The sequence below is a fragment of the Heterodontus francisci genome, chromosome 13 (genome assembly GCF_036365525.1).
Source record: "Heterodontus francisci isolate sHetFra1 chromosome 13, sHetFra1.hap1, whole genome shotgun sequence".
In the NCBI taxonomy this organism is placed as follows: domain Eukaryota; kingdom Metazoa; phylum Chordata; class Chondrichthyes; order Heterodontiformes; family Heterodontidae; genus Heterodontus; species Heterodontus francisci.
This window is the reverse complement of record NC_090383.1, coordinates 88,607,740-88,626,977: the sequence shown is the minus strand read 5'-3', so window position 1 is coordinate 88,626,977 and position 19,238 is coordinate 88,607,740. Positions and strand designations below refer to the sequence as shown.

At 43.2% G+C, this 19,238-nt stretch overlaps 1 protein-coding gene across 14 annotated transcripts in view; it reads right to left on the bottom strand.

Annotated features, from left to right (window-relative positions):
* The window catches only part of mta3 (metastasis associated 1 family, member 3), a 366,201-nt gene that overhangs the window by 307,429 nt on the left and 39,534 nt on the right, over window positions 1–19,238 (bottom strand). For all 14 annotated transcript variants that reach the window (XM_068045144.1, XM_068045146.1, XM_068045152.1 and 11 more), the window contains exon 4: window positions 6,860–6,986. In XM_068045144.1, coding sequence (XP_067901245.1) covers window positions 6,860–6,986 — 127 coding nt within the window. The remainder of the gene's footprint in view (window positions 1–6,859; window positions 6,987–19,238) is intronic.

Genomic DNA, 19,238 nt, shown 5'->3' with positions numbered 1-19,238 from the left:
GTAGCATGGATAAAAAGCTAAGTGGAGTGAGAAAATGAAACAAATAATAGCATCTCTCACCAATACCTTCGATACAACAGGCATTCTTGGCTTCATTACAAAACTGTACCAACATTTAGATGCTTGATTTCCCGAGCAAGTGCTGCAAGAATGGTCTGCATTAATATTGAAGCACTGGTTTCTGCCAAATTTAATTGGCTGTGTTTGCTGACAACACAACCACTAGGTGGCGCAGTACTTGCACATGCACAAATGCAGGCTCTTCAACTGGAACATCAGTGTCTGCGACGTTCAGGCAGCTGTCAGGATTCTACGTGGCGCTGCTCAATTTGTCACAGGAAATGCTTATGACCAGATCATTCCAGCAAACTAACCTTAAGTTAAGTTGGATGGATGCCTAGTAATATGCTACTATGTAGTTAAAGGATGCTAACTGTAATCCTCAGATCCATTTAATATTACAGTAATCCTATTAAATGCAAATGGAATTTTATGATTGAATTTTCATTGGAAGATAGTGAATTGGCACCCCGATCAATGGAAAAGAAAAATCGGGCAGAGTATAAAATGTGCTGCCAATTCATTATCGTGATTTGTTTATATGACTGACCAGGACTGATTTCACCCGAACGCAGCTACTAGCTCCCGCCCCACTGGCCACTCCCCCTCCTCCCTCAGGCCGCTTCTCCCCCCTCAGCCGCTAGCTCCAGATCTCGCTACTCCCCACCCCCTTCCCTGGCCGATCGTTCCTTGCTCACGCCACCCCACTCTCCGGTCGCTTGCTCGCTCCCCGCACCGCCCCCAAGCCGCTAGCTCTGGGCTACGCCACTTCCCTCCTCTCAGCCACTTGCTCCCACGTTTCATCAGATGTGCATTTAACTAGATGAACAGCATGAAAAATAAAAATCTTTTGATGATAATATAAAGACCACAAAGATAAATATAGAAGAGAGAAGTCATTCACCCCATCTAGCTCATCCATCCATAGAAACCTATGATTTCACCATTGCAAGGTCTAACCACCTTTTAAATTACTTCAGAGTTGACATAATTACTACTAAAAAAAGATCAAGAGATATAGCTATAGAAGCACAAGTATAATACTGGTTTTACAGAAAATACTCAATAATTGAAGAATCTCATGGGTAAATGACTTATTGAAAGGATAATCAACATAGATTCAAGGAAAGACGACTGAAACAAACACAAAAATTGTCCTGAGAAAAGTTTTAGTGGAATTCCCGTATGCACTATTAGCGTAAAGATGTATGCAAGAATAAAATGACAATTAGAAATCTACTTTTTCCACAAATATTAGTGAAAGTAGAAGTTTTGTCCCCCCCAGATGCATCTCTCAAACTGGTCTCTCTCCAGTGAGAAAGCAGCTAGACATGGTTGAGATTATATGACAGGTTGTGGGGCCTTCGAGGCCTCAGGTCCAGATGGAATGCCCCAACAGTTACTGAAAAAACTAGGGAGGAGATAACAGAGGCACTAGTATCCATAAAAGAAAATTCCATAATCAAGGAATAGTGCCATTGGACTGGTGAAAATCAAGTGTAGTTCGTATCTTTAAAAAGAGCAATGAAAGTAATCTAGTTACTTAATGGTAAGAATCTTTGCCAAGATAACCAAACATTTGGAGGTGAAGAATGCAACAAAGAAAAGTCAACATGGATTTCAAAAAGGAAGGTCGCATCTAACCAGCCTTACTGAATTATTTGAAGACACAAAAGAGACAGTCGACAAGGGCAATGCAGCAAATCTCTCTCAGCCCGGTAGAAAGTGGAGAGTGATTCCTGCAGGGATTGTGCTGGAACAACTGCTATTCACCATATGCATTTAATTTCAACTCCGAAATTGGAGGTACTTTTTATTTATTTAGAGATACAGCACTGAAACAGGCCCTTCGGCCCACCAAGTCTGTGCCGACCATCAACTACCCATTTATACTAATCCTACACTAATTCCATATTCCTACCACATCCCCCTATATTTCCCTACCACCTACCTATACTAAGGGCAATTTATAATGGCCAATTTACCTATCAGCCTGCAAGTCTTTGGCATGTGGGAGGAAACTGGAGCACCCGGAGGAAACCCACGCAGACACAGGGAGAACTTGCAAACTCCACACAGGCAGTACCCAGAATTGAACCCGGGTCGCTGGAGCTGTGAGGCTGCGGTGCTAACCACTGCGCCGTTGTTGAGATTTGCAGATACAATACTATCACAATGGGGGTGGTATGGCTAATAATGTGAAGGCCTGCATCAAAATACAGTAAAGCACATGTAGATTTGCAGAGTAAGCAGATAAACAGGAGGTGGAGAAATAAGGAAGCCACATTCCTTGAAAGGCAAAAAGCTAAATGGAGTCATGGAGCAGAGATCTAGGAATACAGCTACATCAATTGCTTTCATAGCAACACAAGTTGTTAAGATCATAAAGAGTACAAACAAAGTACAAAAACAGAAAAGAAATGTCAAATTTATATTGAACCTTAGTTAGATCAAACTTGGACTACTTGGCCTCCATACTACAAAAAAGGTCCAAAGCAGTGGAAAAAGTGCAGATAAGATTAGGAGGATGTTACCACAATTGAGATGATGCAACTATCAGAAATGCTGAGCAGACTGGGCTCCTTTTATTGGAATAAAGGAGACCTGATAGAGATCTTTAAAATTATGAAGGACTTCAGTAGGCTTGGATATGAAGAAACTGTTTCCATTTGAGAGGGAGTCCAGAACAAGGAGATATAAATATGACAGCCATTAACAGATCAGATGAAAACTTTAGGAGGAATTTCTTTTCAACCTGAATTTATATAGCACCTCTAAAATAACAAAAGGTCTCGAGGTCCTTCACAGGAGCATTATAAAGCAAAGCTTGAAACTGAGCCACATATCAAAATAACAGGGCAGATAACCAAAAGCTTGGACAAAAAGGTAGGTTTTAATGAGTGTCTTAAAAAGAGAGGGGTAGTTAGTTTTAGGGAGGGAATTCTAGAGCTTAGAGTCTTGGAAGCTGAACGCATGGGCACCATCAGGGATGCTCAAGAGGCCAAAATTAGAGAAGCACAGATATCGGAGGGTCATAGGTTTGGAGGACATTATAGAAACAGGGCATGGTCAGGCCTTGGAGGAATTTGAAAACAAGGATGAGAATTTTAAAAACCGAGTCTTTGCTTGACCAGGAGCCAATGTAGATCAGCGAGCACAGGGGTGACAGATGAACAGGACTTGTTGCGAGTAAGGACATGGACAGCAGATTTTTGCATGGCCTCAAGTTTACAGAGGGTAGAATGTGGGAGACCAGTTTGGAGTGCGTTGAAATAGTCAAGTCTAGAGGTAACAAAGGCATGAATGAGGATTTCAGCAGCAGATGAGATGAGGCAGGGGAGAGTCTAACGATGTTACAGAGGTGGAAATAGGCTGCCATAATGGTGGCGCAGATTTGTGGTTGGAAGCTCATCTCAGGGTCAAATATGACACCAAGGTTCTGAACAATCTGGTTTAATCTCAAAGTTGCCAGGGAGAGAGATGGTGTCAGAGCTAGGGAATGGAGTTTGTAGGAGGGACTGAAGAAAATGGCTTCAGTCTGCCCAATATTGAATTGGATGAAATTTCTGCTCATCCAGTAGTGAATGTCAGATAAGCAGTCTGATAAGTTAGAGACAGTGGAGGAGTCAAGAGAGGTGATGGCAAGGTGGAGCTAGGGGTCATCTGCATGCATGTGAAAACTGATGCTGTGTTTTCAGATGATGTGCTGAGGAGCAGCGTGTAGATGAGAAATAGGAGGGGGCCACCAGAAGTAATGGTGTAGCAGTGGGAAGAGAAGCCATTGCAGGTTATTTATCTAAACGTAGCCAGAGAATAAGAATGGAACCAGGCGAGTGCACTCCCATCCAGCTGGTCAACAGTGGAGAGGAGTTGAAGGAGGATGGTATGGTCAACCGAGTCAAGGACTGCAGACAGGTCGAAAAGGAATGTTAGCTTACCTTTATCTCAGGATATCATTTGTGACTCCAATAAGAGTAATTTCGTACTGTGGAAGGGACGGAAACCCAATGGAGGGTTTCAAACATAGTGGTGAGAATGCAGGTATCATTGCCATATGGAGTGATAGAAGCAGATAGCATTTAAGGGAAAGCTTAATGCACTTATGAGGAAAAAATAGAGGGATCAAGGGGTTAGGGTGGGAAGAGGAAGTTAAGAGTGGAGATGGCTTGTGCAGTATTTAAACACCAGTGTGGACCAGTTGGATCAAATGGCCTGTTTCTGTGCTGTAGATTTTAATTACATGTAATGTGATCCCAAATATTTAAAAGCCTTATGGAATGTTTGCATACATATCAGCCAGGACAGTAAAATTCATCTGTAGCTAAACTACTAAACAAAGTATGATAATGATTTTCTTAAAGCATAAAGCACTGTCATGGACCACTCTCATCTGCCAAAACTGCTCACTGCATTCCACGATGAGCCTGGAATGCAAAGATGACTCCTGGTTTCTTTTCTCTACTGCAAATTGTCTTGTTAAATCAGTTTCCCCAGTCTTCTCTACCCTCACCTTCAACATGTGCGAGGAACTCACGGATTTCTTTGTCACTAAGATTGAGGCCACCCGATCAGTTGCCTCTGCTGCTTCCCTTCCTTCCCCTAGCCCACCAGGTCAAATTTCCTCTAAAAGCTACCCCTAACCTAAATCTGAACTCGCATCTTTCTCCAGTTTCTCTCCCATCTCCCCTCATGCCCTCTCCAAGCTCATCTTGTCCAGAGACCCACCTCCTGTTCCCTCAATCCTATTCCCACAAAACTGCTGACCATCCAACTTCCCTTCCTAGCTCCCATGTTAGCTGATACTATGGACGATTCTCTCCTCAGATACTGTACGCACTCTGGTTCAAATCTACTGTCATCCCCCCTTTCTCCAAAGAAAAAAAAACCTTTGACCCCTCCATCCTTGCAAACTACCACCCCAGTTCCAACCTCCCTTTCCTCTACAAAGCCTCTGAACTTGTTGCATCTCCCAAATCATGGCCATCTTTCCTGGAACGCCATGTTTGAATTCCCCCAATCAGATTTCTTCCCCTGCCACAGTATCGATTAGGCTCCTATCCAAGTCCTAAATGGCATCCTAATTGACTGTGACAAAGGTAAACTCATCCTTCTCAACCTGTCTGCAGCCTTTAATGCAGTTGACCACACTATCCTCCTCCGACGCCATCCAGCTGAGTGGAATCGGACTCACTTGGTTCCATTCTCATCAATTCAGTCCAGGCCATAGAATCACCAGCAATGGCTTCTTTTCCCACTCTCACACCATTACCTCTGGTGTCTCATAAGAATTTAAAATTAGGCCCTCTCCTATTTCATATCTATATGCTGTCCTTGACAACATCATCCAAAAACATTGCCAATTTCCACAAGTGTGCTGACACACATTTCTACCTCATCACCACCTCTCCCCACCCCCTTAAATTGTCAGTCTGCTTATCCGACATCCGACTGGTTGAGCAGAAACTGCCTCCAATTAAAGATTGGGAAGATCGAAGCCACGGTCTTCAGTCCCGCCACAAACCTGCTTCCTAACCACTCCTCTCCCTAGCAGCTTTCTGAGACTAAACAAGAATGTTCACAACCTTGGTTTCATTTGACTCAGATCAGGTTGTGAACACATATGCTGGACAATACTGACTGCCTATTTCTGCCTTTTTTTTTATTCTTTCATGGGGCATGAGTGTCACTGGCAAGGCCAGTATTTGTTATCCATCCTTAATTGCCCTTGAGAAGGTGATGAGCTGCCTTCTTGAACCGCTGCAGTCCATCTGGTGTGGATACACCCACAGTGCTGTTAGGAAGGGAGTTCTTTTTGACCCAAAGCCTCTGTAACATCGCCCAATACCACCCCTGTCTCAGCTCATCTGCTGGCGAAACCCTCATCCTTGCCTTTGTTACCTCTGGACTTGACTATTCCAATGTATTCCTGGCCTACCTCCCTAGTTCTACCCTCCATAAACTTGAGGTCATCCATAACTCTGCTGCCGGTGTCCCAACTCACAGCAAGTGCCTGTGCTCACTGACTTACATTGGCACCCAGTAAAGCAATGCCTCGATTTTAAAATTCTCATCCTTGCTTTCAAATCCCTCCATGGTTTGCCTCTCCCCATCTCTGTAACCACCTCCAGCCCTACAACCCTCCAAGTTATCTACGCTCCACCAGTTCTGGCCTCTTGAGCATCCCGAATTTTAATCACTCAGCCACTGGTGGCTGTGCCTTCAGCTGCAAAGGCCCTAATGCTCTGGAATTCCCTTCCTAAACCTCTCTGTCTCTCTTTCTCCTTTAAGACGCTCCTTAAAACCTACCTCTTTGACAAAGTACGTCGGTGCCAAATTTTGTCTGATAATGCCCCTTGAGACATTTTACTATGTTAAAAGTACAAGTTGTTGGTGTTAAATTTACTGAAAATGCTTTTAAATTTTAATGAATACTACGCTTAATAGAAAATCAATCAAAAGTTTTAAAAGTCAATACAATTTAAACGTATAAATTCCTTGCAAGCAATTGTATCTCAGCAACTTAACTGTCTTTATGTACTCAAATACCATTCATGGTGGCACAATATAACCACAGCTGCCAATGACAAATTTAACTGGATTAATAAAGTAACTGAACACTCAATTGCATTTCTTTTTGTAAAAAGGATCTGAATGAATTGGCAAAGTATCTCAGCATATTGAGGTTTCCCTACCTAAAAAAAAAATCAAATGTCTATAATCATCTCTATATAAACAATGGAATAATCCGCAAGATAGGATTCAGCACAAATTAATTTATTCTATTAGTGCAATTTCATACCTTATGTGTGTGGCCGGAAGGGACTCGTATTGGCGAGATAGAAATATCTCCCGGTGTTTAAGCTGATGTCTTTGTTTCTCTGTCAAATCTAAAATACTTGTTGTTTCCAGTTCTTCCTCCATTTCCTCTGCACAGGATAAAACACAAAACATATTAACTGAAGAAATCACTAATCTTCAAAGGCTTATAGCTGTTAAAATGTGTTTTATAGGAAAATTATAATTTCAAAATAGACAACAATTTACAGAGCAAACATGGAAATTGCTTACTATATTCTATCTAGCTAGGCTGAAATACATCCATGATGCTCCAAAGAAAATTTGTAAATTGAATATGATCCAGTGATCGTAATAACATGTAGCACCTGAAGACAATTATAATGAGGACAGATAACTCATGAAATTGATCCTGGTGATTACTGCGAGCACAAAAAGACTAGGGGCAAAATGTAGTAGAATGCACCAACACATTTGCCTTAACCTAGGCACACTCCAGCAACTTTAATTCAATAAATGATGGTTAACTCTGGATTTTAGGCAATTAACAACTGGCTCTGTTATAACACAAGAGCAGCCAGTTGGCACTGGCTGGTATAAATTGGAAATTAGGGTCTTCTATTGGTGGTTTATTTTGGAAGATACACAGATTTGCTTAGCTATGGTTTTCACTACAGTTTTTTTTAAGTTTTTCTATAATACAATCTTCAGTTCTCTTTCACATAAATTCAAAACTCTCAAAATACCAGCACAGAAAATCTTTATTACAAACCTATGAGAGCCAAATGAAACTTTATAACGACTTAGCAACTTTTAGAACCATTCGAAACTGCCCCTTTCTTCACAATGCTTCCACACCAGGAGGGTCTATTATCTCTTCCTAGATATGTCAGCCATGGTTCAGTGGGTAGGTAGCACCCTTGCCTCTGAAACCAAAGGCAGTGCATTCAAGCTCCACTCCAGAAATTTGAGCACAAAAGTCTAGGCTGGCACTCTAGTGCAGTACTAAGGGAGTGCTGCATTATCAGAGGTACTGTCTTTTACATGGGATGTTAAACCAAGGCTCTACCTGCCTTCTCAGGCTGATATAAAAGATCCCAGGGCACTATTTTGAAGAGGGGAGTTATCCCCAAAGTTTTAATCAATATTTATTCCTCAATCAACATCACCAAAAACAGATCATCTGGTCTTTAACACATTGCTGTTTGTGGGACCTTTCAAGTGCAAATTGGCTGCCTTGTTTCCTCCACTACAACAATGACTACACTTCAAAAAGTACTTCACAGTAAAGCGCTTTGGGACATCCTGAGGTTGTGAAAGGCACTATATAAACGCAAGTCTTTCTTTCTATACTCCAGTCTTATAAAACTGTCCAAGAGGATTGCTCATTCAGTGGTTACATTGATATCTATAGTTATGGTTTACAACCACTCTTCTATTCCTAGATTCTATTATTTCGATCTAAATTTTATTTTCCACCATATGATTCCTGTAATAAGTCACCAAGCTAAACCAATGCATAAAACTATTTTATGTTCACAAGCATGATGCACCCTCTAATAGAAATTCAAGTGTAGAAGAACACTTGATAGATCTGTAAAGACACAAACCAAGTTAAAATGCAATCTACTAGATTTTTGGGGGGACAACTTTAACAATACACACTACCGAAGACATCAAGCTCTGCAAGTGTCGAAGTTTTAAAAAACAGAATTCTTATGCACCTGCTCATGATACAGCTGGAGCTTTGGCTACACTGAACATCAATTTATATATTTGTTATGCATTTTCTGGACACAGCACCTATAGCAGGAATGTTGACAGCATAGTTGTGCATATCCAATTGTTTTACAGGTTTCAGAATCAGGCCATCTAACTGATGTTTGGGGTGGTGGTGGTGAAGGGGTGCACAAAAATAATTAGAACATTGGAGTTGGGGGGGCAAATTCTTCTTTCATGAATCTGGCATTAAACTATTTTGTCAAAATGTAAAAACCTCACGGATCATCACCATTATGTACAATATCTGAACTTACATTACTTAGAATTGGTACTGAATATTCTTGCATTAGTTAGAAAAGTCAACAGTTAAGACTTGCAAGACGTTTGTATTTTGGGAGAAGAGAAGGAAGAAGAAATGAGTTAGCGGAGCTCAACACAAGCAACAGTGTGCAGAGTAGAATTAAGCATGCACTTCAGCATAACAAAATATAAACCCACACTACTGCACCATTCTTTCTGGGTCTCAAGCAAAAAGCCTCCTCTCTCCCAAGTAAGTATTCCAAGTGAAACAAGCTTAGCCCAGCCCTGTGGCAACAAGTCCAAAGCACAAAACTGTACATAAATTAGCAATGGTGAACACTAAACTTGCAATCTGGCACAGTGATATCACAACATTTCTGTTTTCTAACAATACGTTATTTATGTTTAAGGTGTCAGAATTGCTCAATAGTAGCACTCTTCATCCAATCAGAAGGTCATGCCTTACTCCAGAGACCTCGGATTAAATGACCCCATTTCCTTCTCAGATGTAAATAAAAGATTCCATAGAACTATTAAAAAAGAAACTAACAGGGGAATTCTCCTGGTCAACATTTATTCCTCTGCCAACAGCAAAAAAAATTATCTGGTCATTTATTTCATTGCTATTTATGGGAACTTGTGTGCAAATTAGCTGCTGGGTTTCTATATTACAACAGAGACTACACTTCAAAAGTAATAAAAACAGAAAGTGCTGGAAATATTTAGCAGGTCTGGCAGCATCTGTGAAGAGACACACAGAGTTAACATTTCAGGTCTGTGACCTTTCATCAGAACTTGCAACGGTTAGAAATGTAATAGGTTTTTTTTATTCGTTCATGGGATGTGGGCGAGGCCAGCATTTATTGCCCATCCCTAATTTCCCTTGAGAAGGTGGTAGTGAGCTGCCTTCTTGAACCGCTGCAATCAACTTTGTAGCAGTTAGATACAACTGAGTGGTTTGCTCGACCATTACAGAGGGCATTTAAGAGTCAACCACATTGCTGTGGGTCTGGAGTCACTTGTAGTCCAGACCAGGTAAGGACAGCAGATTTCCTTCCCTAAAGGACATTAGTGAACATAGAACATAGAACAGTACAGTACAGTACAGGCCCTTCAGCCCACAATGTTGTGCCGAACCTTTAACCTACTCTAAGATCAAACTACCTACATACCCTTCATTCTACTATCATCCATGTACCTATCCATGAGTCGCTTAAATGTCCCTAATGTATCTGCTTCTACTACCACCGCATTCCACGCACCCACCACTCTCTGTGTAAAGAGCCTACCTCTGACATCTCCCCGAAACCTTCCTCCAATCACCTTAAAATTATGCCCCCTGGTGATAGCCCTTTCCGCCCTGGGGAAAAAGTCTCTGGCTATCCACTCGGATAACCTTCTGACGGGTTTTTACGACAATCGACAATGGTTTCACGGCCATCATTAGATTTGCTTTTAATTCCAGATTTATTAATTGAATTCAAATTTCACCTTCTGTTGTGGTAGGATTCGAACTCATGTCCCCAGAGCAATACTAGTCCAGTGACTATACCACTACATCACTGAGCAAGTGAAAGGGAGAGGAGGGGAAGAAAAACAAGAGGGAAGGTGTGTAATACGACAAAGGGCAGGAAAGGTTAAATGGCAGAGATGTCATGCAACAGAAGGCAAAGGAAGTGCTAATAGTTGTAGTAAAATACAAAGCATTAATCCAGAGAGTGTGTTCATGACAGAATAATGAACAATAGCGAAAACATGAAAAACAAGTTTAAGACAGACATATGGTTAAAAAATAAAATCAAAAAAATAAAATAGCAGTCATGCTCTGAAATTGTTCAGTCCAAAAGGCTGTAGAGTGCCTAATCGGAAGACGGGGTACTGTTCCTCGAGCTTGCGTCAAGTTTCACTGGAATACTGCAGCAGACCAAGGACAGAAACATGGGTGTGACAGCAGGGTGTTGAATTAAAACGCCAAGCAACTGAAAGCTTGGGGTCATGCTTGCGGACTGAGTGGAGGTGTTCCACAAAGCGATCACCCAATCTGTGTTTGGTCTCCCCAATGTAGAGGCTCCTGCATTGTGAGCAACAAATACAGTATGCTAAATTGAAAGAAGTACAAGTAAATCACTGCTTCATCTGGCAGGAGTGTTTGGGACCTTGGTTGGTGAGGGGAGGAGAGAGGACATAAAATGGCTGATATTACACACCCTGCGATTGCATGGGAAGGGGACGGGGTGTCAGGGGTGATGGCGGAGTAGACCAGGACGCCATAAAAGGAATGGTCCCTTCGGAATGCTGACAGTGGAGGGAAGGGGAAGATGTGTTTGGTGTTGGCATCACGCTGGAGGTGGTGGAACTGGCGGAGAATGGTTCTTTGGATGTGAAAGCTGGCGGAGTGGAAAGTGAGGACTAGGGGAACCCTGTTGGGGTTCTGGGAGGGAGGGGAAGAGGTGAGGGCAGAAGTGCAGGAAATGTGTCAGACATAGTCGAGGGCCCTGTCAATCACAGTGCGGGGGGGAATCCTCAGTTGACGAAAAAGGAAGACACATCAGAGGTGCTGTTGTGGAATGTTGCATCATCAGAACAGATGCATCGGAGACAGAGAAACTGGAAGAATGGAATGGAGTCCTTACAGGAGGCAGGATGTGAGGAAGTGTATTCGAGATTGCTATGGGAGTCGGTGAGCTTATAATGAATATTAGGGGACAGCCCCAGAGATGGAGACAAAGAAGTCGAGGAAGGGAAGGGAAGTGTCAGAGATGGACTTTAAGAAGGTAAGAGAAGGGTGGAAATTGCAAGCAAAAAGTTGAAGACGTTTTCCAGTTCAGGGCAAGAGCATGAAATGGCATTGATACAGTCAATGTACCAGAAAGAAAGTTGGGGGAGGGGGCCTGAATAGGACTGGAACAAGGAATGTTCGACATACCCCACAAAAAGACAGGCATAATTACGGCCCATGCGGGTACCTCAGCAACATCTTTTATTGAGGAGGAAGTGAGTGGAGTTGAAGGAGAAGTTGTTGAATGTGAAAACAAGTTCAGCCAGGTGGAAGAGGGTGATCATTAGCTGTAAGGAAAGAAAAACTTGCTTTTATGTGGTGCCTTTCATGACCTCAGGACGTTCCAAAGCCAAATGAATACTTCTGAAGTGTAGTCACTGCTGTAATGTAGGAAACACAGCAGCCAATTTGCAAATAGCAATGTGATAATAACCAGATAATCTGTTTTCGTGATGTTAAGGGATAAACATTGGCCACCACACTGGAGATAACGCCCCTCTTCTTCTTCGACATTATGACATGGGATTTTTTACATCCACCTGAGGGGGCAGATGGGGCTGCAGTTTAATGTCTCATTTGAAAGACGGCACCCCAGCATTCCCTCAGTACTGCATTGAGTGAGAGCCTAGACTATGTGCTTAAGTCTCTGCAGTGTGATTTGAACTCATAACCTTCTGACTCAGGTGAGAATGTTACCCACTGAGCCAGAACTGACACTTTGGGACAGCTCACGGTCATGAAAGGCACTATATAATTATATCAAAATATACACACAAATTTGATGTAATGGCAATTTACAATGACTGATCATAGTCCATTCTAAATACTATATGTTATTTTTTTCTTTTGGGCCTCCTTATCTCGAGAGACAATGGATACGCGCCTGGAGGTGGTCAGTGGTTTGTGAAGCAGCGCCTGGAGTGGCTATAAAGGCCAATTCTGGAGTGACAGGCTCTTCCACAGGTGCTGCAGAGAAATTTGTTTGTTGGGGCTGTTGCACAGTTGGCTCTCCCCTTGCGCCTCTGTCTTTTTTCCTGCCAACTACTAAGTCTCTTCGACTCGCCACAATTTAGCCCTGTCTTTATGGCTGCCCGCCAGCTCTGGCGAATGCTGGCAACTGACTCCCACGACTTGTGATCAATGTCACACGATTTCATGTCGCGTTTGCAGACGTCTTTATAACGGAGACATGGACGGCCGGTGGGTCTGATACCAGTGGCGAGCTCGCTGTACAATGTGTCTTTGGGGATCCTGCCATCTTCCATGCGGCTCACATGGCCAAGCCATCTCAAGCGCCGCTGACTCAGTAGTGTGTATAAGCTGGGGATGTTGGCCGCTTCAAGGACTTCTGTGTTGGAGATATAGTCCTGCCACCTGATGCCAAGTATTCTCCGAAGGCAGCGAAGATGGAATGAATTGAGACGTCGCTCTTGGCTGGCATACGTTGTCCAGGCCTCGCTGCCGTAGAGCAAGGTACTGAGGACACAGGCCTGATACACTCGGACTTTTGTGTTCCGTGTCAGTGCGCCATTTTCCCACACTCTCTTGGCCAGTCTGAACATAGCAGTGGAAGCCTTACCCATGCGCTTGTTGATTTCTGCATCTAGAGACAGGTTACTGGTGATAGTTGAGCCTAGGTAGGTGAACTCTTGAACCACTTCCAGAGCGTGGTCGCCAATATTGATGGATGGAGCATTTCTGACATCCTGCCCCATGATGTTCGTTTTCTTGAGGCTGATGGTTAGGCCAAATTCATTGCAGGCAGACGCAAACCTGTCGATGAGACTCTGCAGGCATTCTTCAGTGTGAGATGTTAAAGCAGCATCGTCAGCAAAGAGGAGTTCTCTGATGAGGACTTTCCGTACTTTGGACTTCGCTCTTAGACGGGCAAGGTTGAACAACCTGCCCCCTGATCTTGTGTGGAGGAAAATTCCTTCTTCAGAGGATTTGAACGCATGTGAAAGCAGCAGGGAGAAGAAAATCCCAAAAAGTGTGGGTGCGAGAACACAGCCCTGTTTCACACCACTCAGGATAGGAAAGGGCTCTGATGAGGAGCCACCATGTTGAATTGTGCCTTTCATATTGTCATGGAATGAGGTGATGATACTTAGTAGCTTTGGTGGACATCCGATCTTTTCTAGTAGTCTGAAAAGACCACGTCTGCTGACGAGGTCAAAGGCTTTGGTGAGATCAATGAAAGCAATGTAGAGGGGCATCTGTTGTTCACGGCATTTCTCCTGTATCTGACGAAGGGAGAACAGCATGTCAATAGTCGATCTCTCTGCACGAAAGCCACACTGTGCCTCAGGGTAGACGCGCTCGGCCAGCTTCTGGAGCCTGTTCAGAGCGACTCGAGCAAAGACTTTCCCCACTATGCTGAGCAGGGAGATTCCACGGTAGTTGTTGCAGTCACCGCGGTCACCTTTGTTTTTATAGAGGGTGATGATGTTGGCATCGCGCATGTCCTGGGGTACTGCTCCCTCGTCCCAGCACAGGCATAGCAGTTCATGTAGTGCTGAGAGTATAGCAGGCTTGGCACTCTTGATTATTTCAGGGGTAATGCTGTCCTTCCCAGGGGCTTTTCCGCTGGCTAGGGAATCAATGGCATCACTGAGTTCCGATTTGGTTGGCTGTATGTCCAGCTCATCCATGACTGGTAGAGGCTGGGCTGCATTGAGGGCAGTCTCAGTGACAGCATTCTCCCTGGAGTACAGTTCTAGGTAGTGCTCAACCCAGCGGTCCATCTGTTTGCGTTGGTCAGTGATTATGTCCCCCGATTTAGATTTGAGGGGGGTGATCTTCTTGATGGTTGGCCCAAGAGCTCTCTTCATGCCATCATACATTCCTCTGATGTTTCCGGTGTCTGAGGCCAGCTGAATATGACTGCATAGGTGTTGCCAGTAGTCGTTTGCGCAACGCCTAGCTGTTCTTTGTGCAGTACTTCTGGCTGCTTTAAGTGCTGCGGATGTTAAATCGCTGGGGGCTTTCTTGTAGTTCAAAAGTGCAATGCGCTTAGCGGCTATGACAGGTTCCAGCTCTTCATTATGAGATTGAAACCAGTCTGCATTTCTCTTCGCACTTTTGCCGTAGGTGGTCAAAGCTGACTCATAGATGGCGTCTCTGATGTGGGCCCACTTGGTCTCAGCATCCCCTGTGGGAGTGTTTTGAAGGGCTGTTACAAGTGAATTTAGAAATTTTTGTAACAGCTGTGGGTGAGAAATTCTGCTCGTGTTGATGCGCGGGTGGCCCTTCTGCTTGGAATGATGCAACTTCTTTGGTCTGAGTCTAACCTTGCTGCACACCAGGGAGTGGTCGGTGTCGCAGTCCGCACTGTGGAAGCTGCGTGTGATTTGAACACTGTTTAAGGCGGCTCGCCTTGTGACAATGAGGTCTAGCTGGTGCCAACGACGTGATCTTGGGTGCCTCCATGAAACCTGGTGACAGGGTTTAGTGTGAAAGAACGAGTTGGTGATGCAGAGGTTATGATAGGTACACAACTCAAGCAGTCTCTGCCCGTTCTCATGCATCCTTCCAACGCCATAGCGCCCAAGGCAGGAGGGCCATGAGTCATGGTCGGCCCCAACCCTGGCATTAAAGTCCCCCAGCAGGAATAGGTGTTCGGTGTTGGGGATGCTGCTAATGATGTTATGGAGTTGTTCATAGAACTGGTCTTTAGCTTCAGGTGCGGAACAGAGTGTTGGAGCATAGATGCTGAGTAGGTGTACTGGACCAGAGGTGGTGAGCAGTCGGATGGACAGTATGCGTTCCGAGCCATTTGAGGGAGGCTCTATCATGCTGAGCAAGGAGTTTCTGATGGCGAAGCCCACTCCATGCTGTCTTGGTTCTTCAGGATCCCTGCCCTGCCAGAAGAAGGTGTAGTCTTGCTCTGCTAGAGAGCCACTCGCGGGGAGGCGAGTCTCCTGAAGTGCTGCAATGTCCACATTGAGTCTACTGAGCTCGTTGTTAATGATGGCGGTCTTCCGAGAATCGTTGATTTGTGTAAGGTCTTCCGACAGGCCAGGACACATAGTTCTGACGTTCCAGCTTGCAAAGCGAAGGGCTGGTACCTTCTTTCCTTTTTTCATGTTGTTTGTACATATGTACTATATGTACATACACACGTATACACACAATACTCCTTTACCTATAGATATTTAATTTTTATCCCTTACCATTTCTAAAGCTGAGGCTGCATAGCAAAATGGTAAACAAAATGTAGCAGGTGCCTAGTATTTTGCAACACTTTGGGGTTTAGCTGCACTGGAAGGTTGGTCCTGGGCTTTGGGTAGCACCAGGTTTGATGAAGGATTTGGGGGATAAGCAGTTGAAAATCAGAGGTTGAACTTTGAGTTTGGTGAAACTATAAAGAGTAATATCTGAGATCGAGAATTATGATGTGGCATGTGGGGTTCAGCTCATTGATGGATTACTGGAGCTTCCTGGCAATGAGGATGTAGCAAAAATAACAGCACTGTTCTGACAACACTGGATGAAGGGGGTCCCAGGCTCAGCAGAACTGGTTTATATATTAAGTGAGGTCCGTCTGCATGCATGTCTGTCTATCTTTCCTGCTCTCCTGTCACAATTGTCACTAATTAGAATTAACCATTAATAAAATACGCGACGGTAAACAGAGCCTTTTTGTTCACCTTCAAGGCTTTCAAAATTCAACTCCCAAAAACAACAAACTGAAAAAAAGCATTACCTAAATACAGCTTTTGAAACTTGGCTTCTAGCATTTTTTCAGTTAATTTGAATACAACTGACCAAATAGTGCAGAGAAATAGTAAAGAGAAATAATGAAGCAACTGGGCTGCCTGAACATTCCTGATGAATCTTGTGCACACTTCACATGTTTAAACTGTGGGATCTATCTTCAGTTAACATAATTTTTGCTATCAGGGTTGAGGTTAATTAAAACAGAGTTAGAGCTTGAGAGTTAATTTACAGAACTAGAATCCAAACACCCATCCTATTTATGTAGTGAAGCTAGTCATTTACATTTTCCCATTCTCAGTCTCCTTCCCTTTAATTTGTTTCTCTCATATTTCATTTTAACTTTCACCAAACCATTGCCATATTCCTAAATATTGACCACACCCCATCGCCATCTATCCCTCATATTCCAAGAATGCATTCTCAATATTACACCAGTGTCAACTACAAAGAAACAAATCTGCACATGCATCTTTGTGCCTCCTTAAAACAACCAAGAGTATTGAAAAATGGCTTGATTTTAACAGGACCCAGTGTCGCCCTTATTGTCAATGCAACTTTCGTGTGCAGTATCAAGCTCGAGCTATATTTCTTTTGCACTTTAACACAAAGAATATTAATGTTCTTCTGCTTTTTGTATTGAGGTAAGTAGGTTTGACCACTCCACCTAAAGATGTTCTGTTCAACTGAAGGTTGTCCAGCACCTATCTTTTCTTTTTGAAACCTTTAATCACAAATTATGTCAAGAAAAACAGTTAGAGAATGATCTCACAGCTCTCTAAAAGAAAAGGGCATTAGATCCTGCTGGAAGATTTCCTCAGGACACAACCAAAGCAGCTTGGCAAAATCTCATCACCAGTACTAACAAGAAATATTGCTTGGATGGTGATGCAGTGGTCAGACTGAAGACTACCCTCAATATGGCGACCTTGGAGACAGCCAAACATTATTTGTTTCCTTTTAAAAAAATAAAATCAGTTCCCCTAAGAAGGCAGAGTCCTTGTTCATGCACGAGTTCCAAGGATGCCCTTCGGTCGTCATCCAAGCAGTAAGAATACATATTGAAGCATAAAGCAAGGCACATGCCTTGTGAAGTCAATGGTATCGCACACAGACACCTAATGTCTTTTAACATTTGGTCAACAGTGGTGCACTTCAGAGGGCATTTAGATTCATCCACATAGCATGACTGGAGTCACATGTAGGCCAGAATGTGTAGGGGCGAGAGGTTTCCTTCCCTGAAGGACACTGGTGAACCAGTTGGGTTTTTGTGACAAGCTGGAAGGTTTGTGCCACTTCTTGATCCTATATTTAATTATCTAGTAGATTTGATCATAGACTCAAAAAAAAATTTCAATTTTGTTTACTGACCTCTCTGCTAGTGTAAATAGGTCCTTCACATCCACTGTATTCAGGCCCCTCGCAATTTTGTACATTTCAATCAGATCTCCCCTAAACCTTCTCTATTCCAAGAACAACCCCAGCCCCTCTTTTATTCAAAAAGGGAGACAGACAGAAAGCAGAAAACTACAGGCCAGTTAGATTAACATCTGTCTTGGGAAAATGTTAGAAGCTATTAGTAAAGATGTTATAGCAGGGCACTTAGAAAAATTGAAGGTAATCAGGCAAAGTCAACATGGTTTTGTTAAAGGGAAATCATGTTTAATCAATTTATTGGAGTTCTTTGAGGGAGTTACATGTGTTGTGGATGAAGGGGAACCGGTGGATGTATTGTACAGAAGGCATTTGATAAGGTGCCATGTCAAAGGTTATTGCAAAAAAAAAAGCTCATGGTGTAGGGGATAACATATCGACATGGATAGAAGATTGGCTAGCTAACAGGAAACAGAGAGTAGGCATAAATAGCTCATTTTCTGGTTGGCAAGATGTAACGAGTGGTATGCCACAAGGATGTGCGCTAGGGCCTCAACTTTTTACAATTTATATAAATGACTTCAATGAAGGGACCAAAGGTATGGTTGCTAAATTTGCTGATGACACAAAGATAGGTAAGAAAGTAGGTTGTGAAGAGGACATGAGGTGGCTACAGAAGGATATAGATAGGTTAAGTGAGTGGGCAAAATCTGGCAGATGAAGTATAATATGGGAAAATGCAAAGTTGTCCATTTTGGCAGGAACAACAACAAAGAAGCATATTATCTAAATGGTGAGAGATTGCACAGCTCTGAGATAGAGAGATCTGGGTGTCCTAGTGCATGAATCGCAAAAGACGAGTATGCAGGTACAGCAAGTAATTAGGAAAGCTAATAGAATGTTATCATTTGTGAGGGGAATTGAATACAAAAGTAGGCAGCTATACAGGACATTGGTGAGACCACATCTGGAGTATTGTGTACAGTATTGGTCTCCTTATTTAAGGAAGGATGTAAATGCGTTGGAAGCAGTTCTGAGGTTTACTAGACGGATACCTGGAATGGGCAGGCTATCTTATGAGGAAGTTACACGTGCTTGTATCCGCTGGAATTTAGAAGAGTAAGAGGCAATTTGATTGAAACATACAACATCCCGAGGGGTCTTGACAGGGTGGGTGCGGAAAGGATGTTTCCTCTTGTGGGAGAATCTAGAACCACGGGTCACTGTTTAAAAATAAGGGATCGCCCATTTAAGACAGATGAGGAGAAATTTTTTCTCTAAGATTCATGAGTCTTTGGAGCTCTCTTCATCAAAAGGCAGTGGAAGCAGAGTCTTTGAATATGTTTAAGGCAGAGGTAGCTAGATTCTTGATAAGCAAGGAGGTGAAAGGTTATCAGGGGTAGGTGGTAATGTGGAGAAATCAGTTCAGCCATGAACTTACTGAATGGCGGAGCAGGCTCAAGGAGCTGAGTGGCCTACTCCTGCTCCTAAT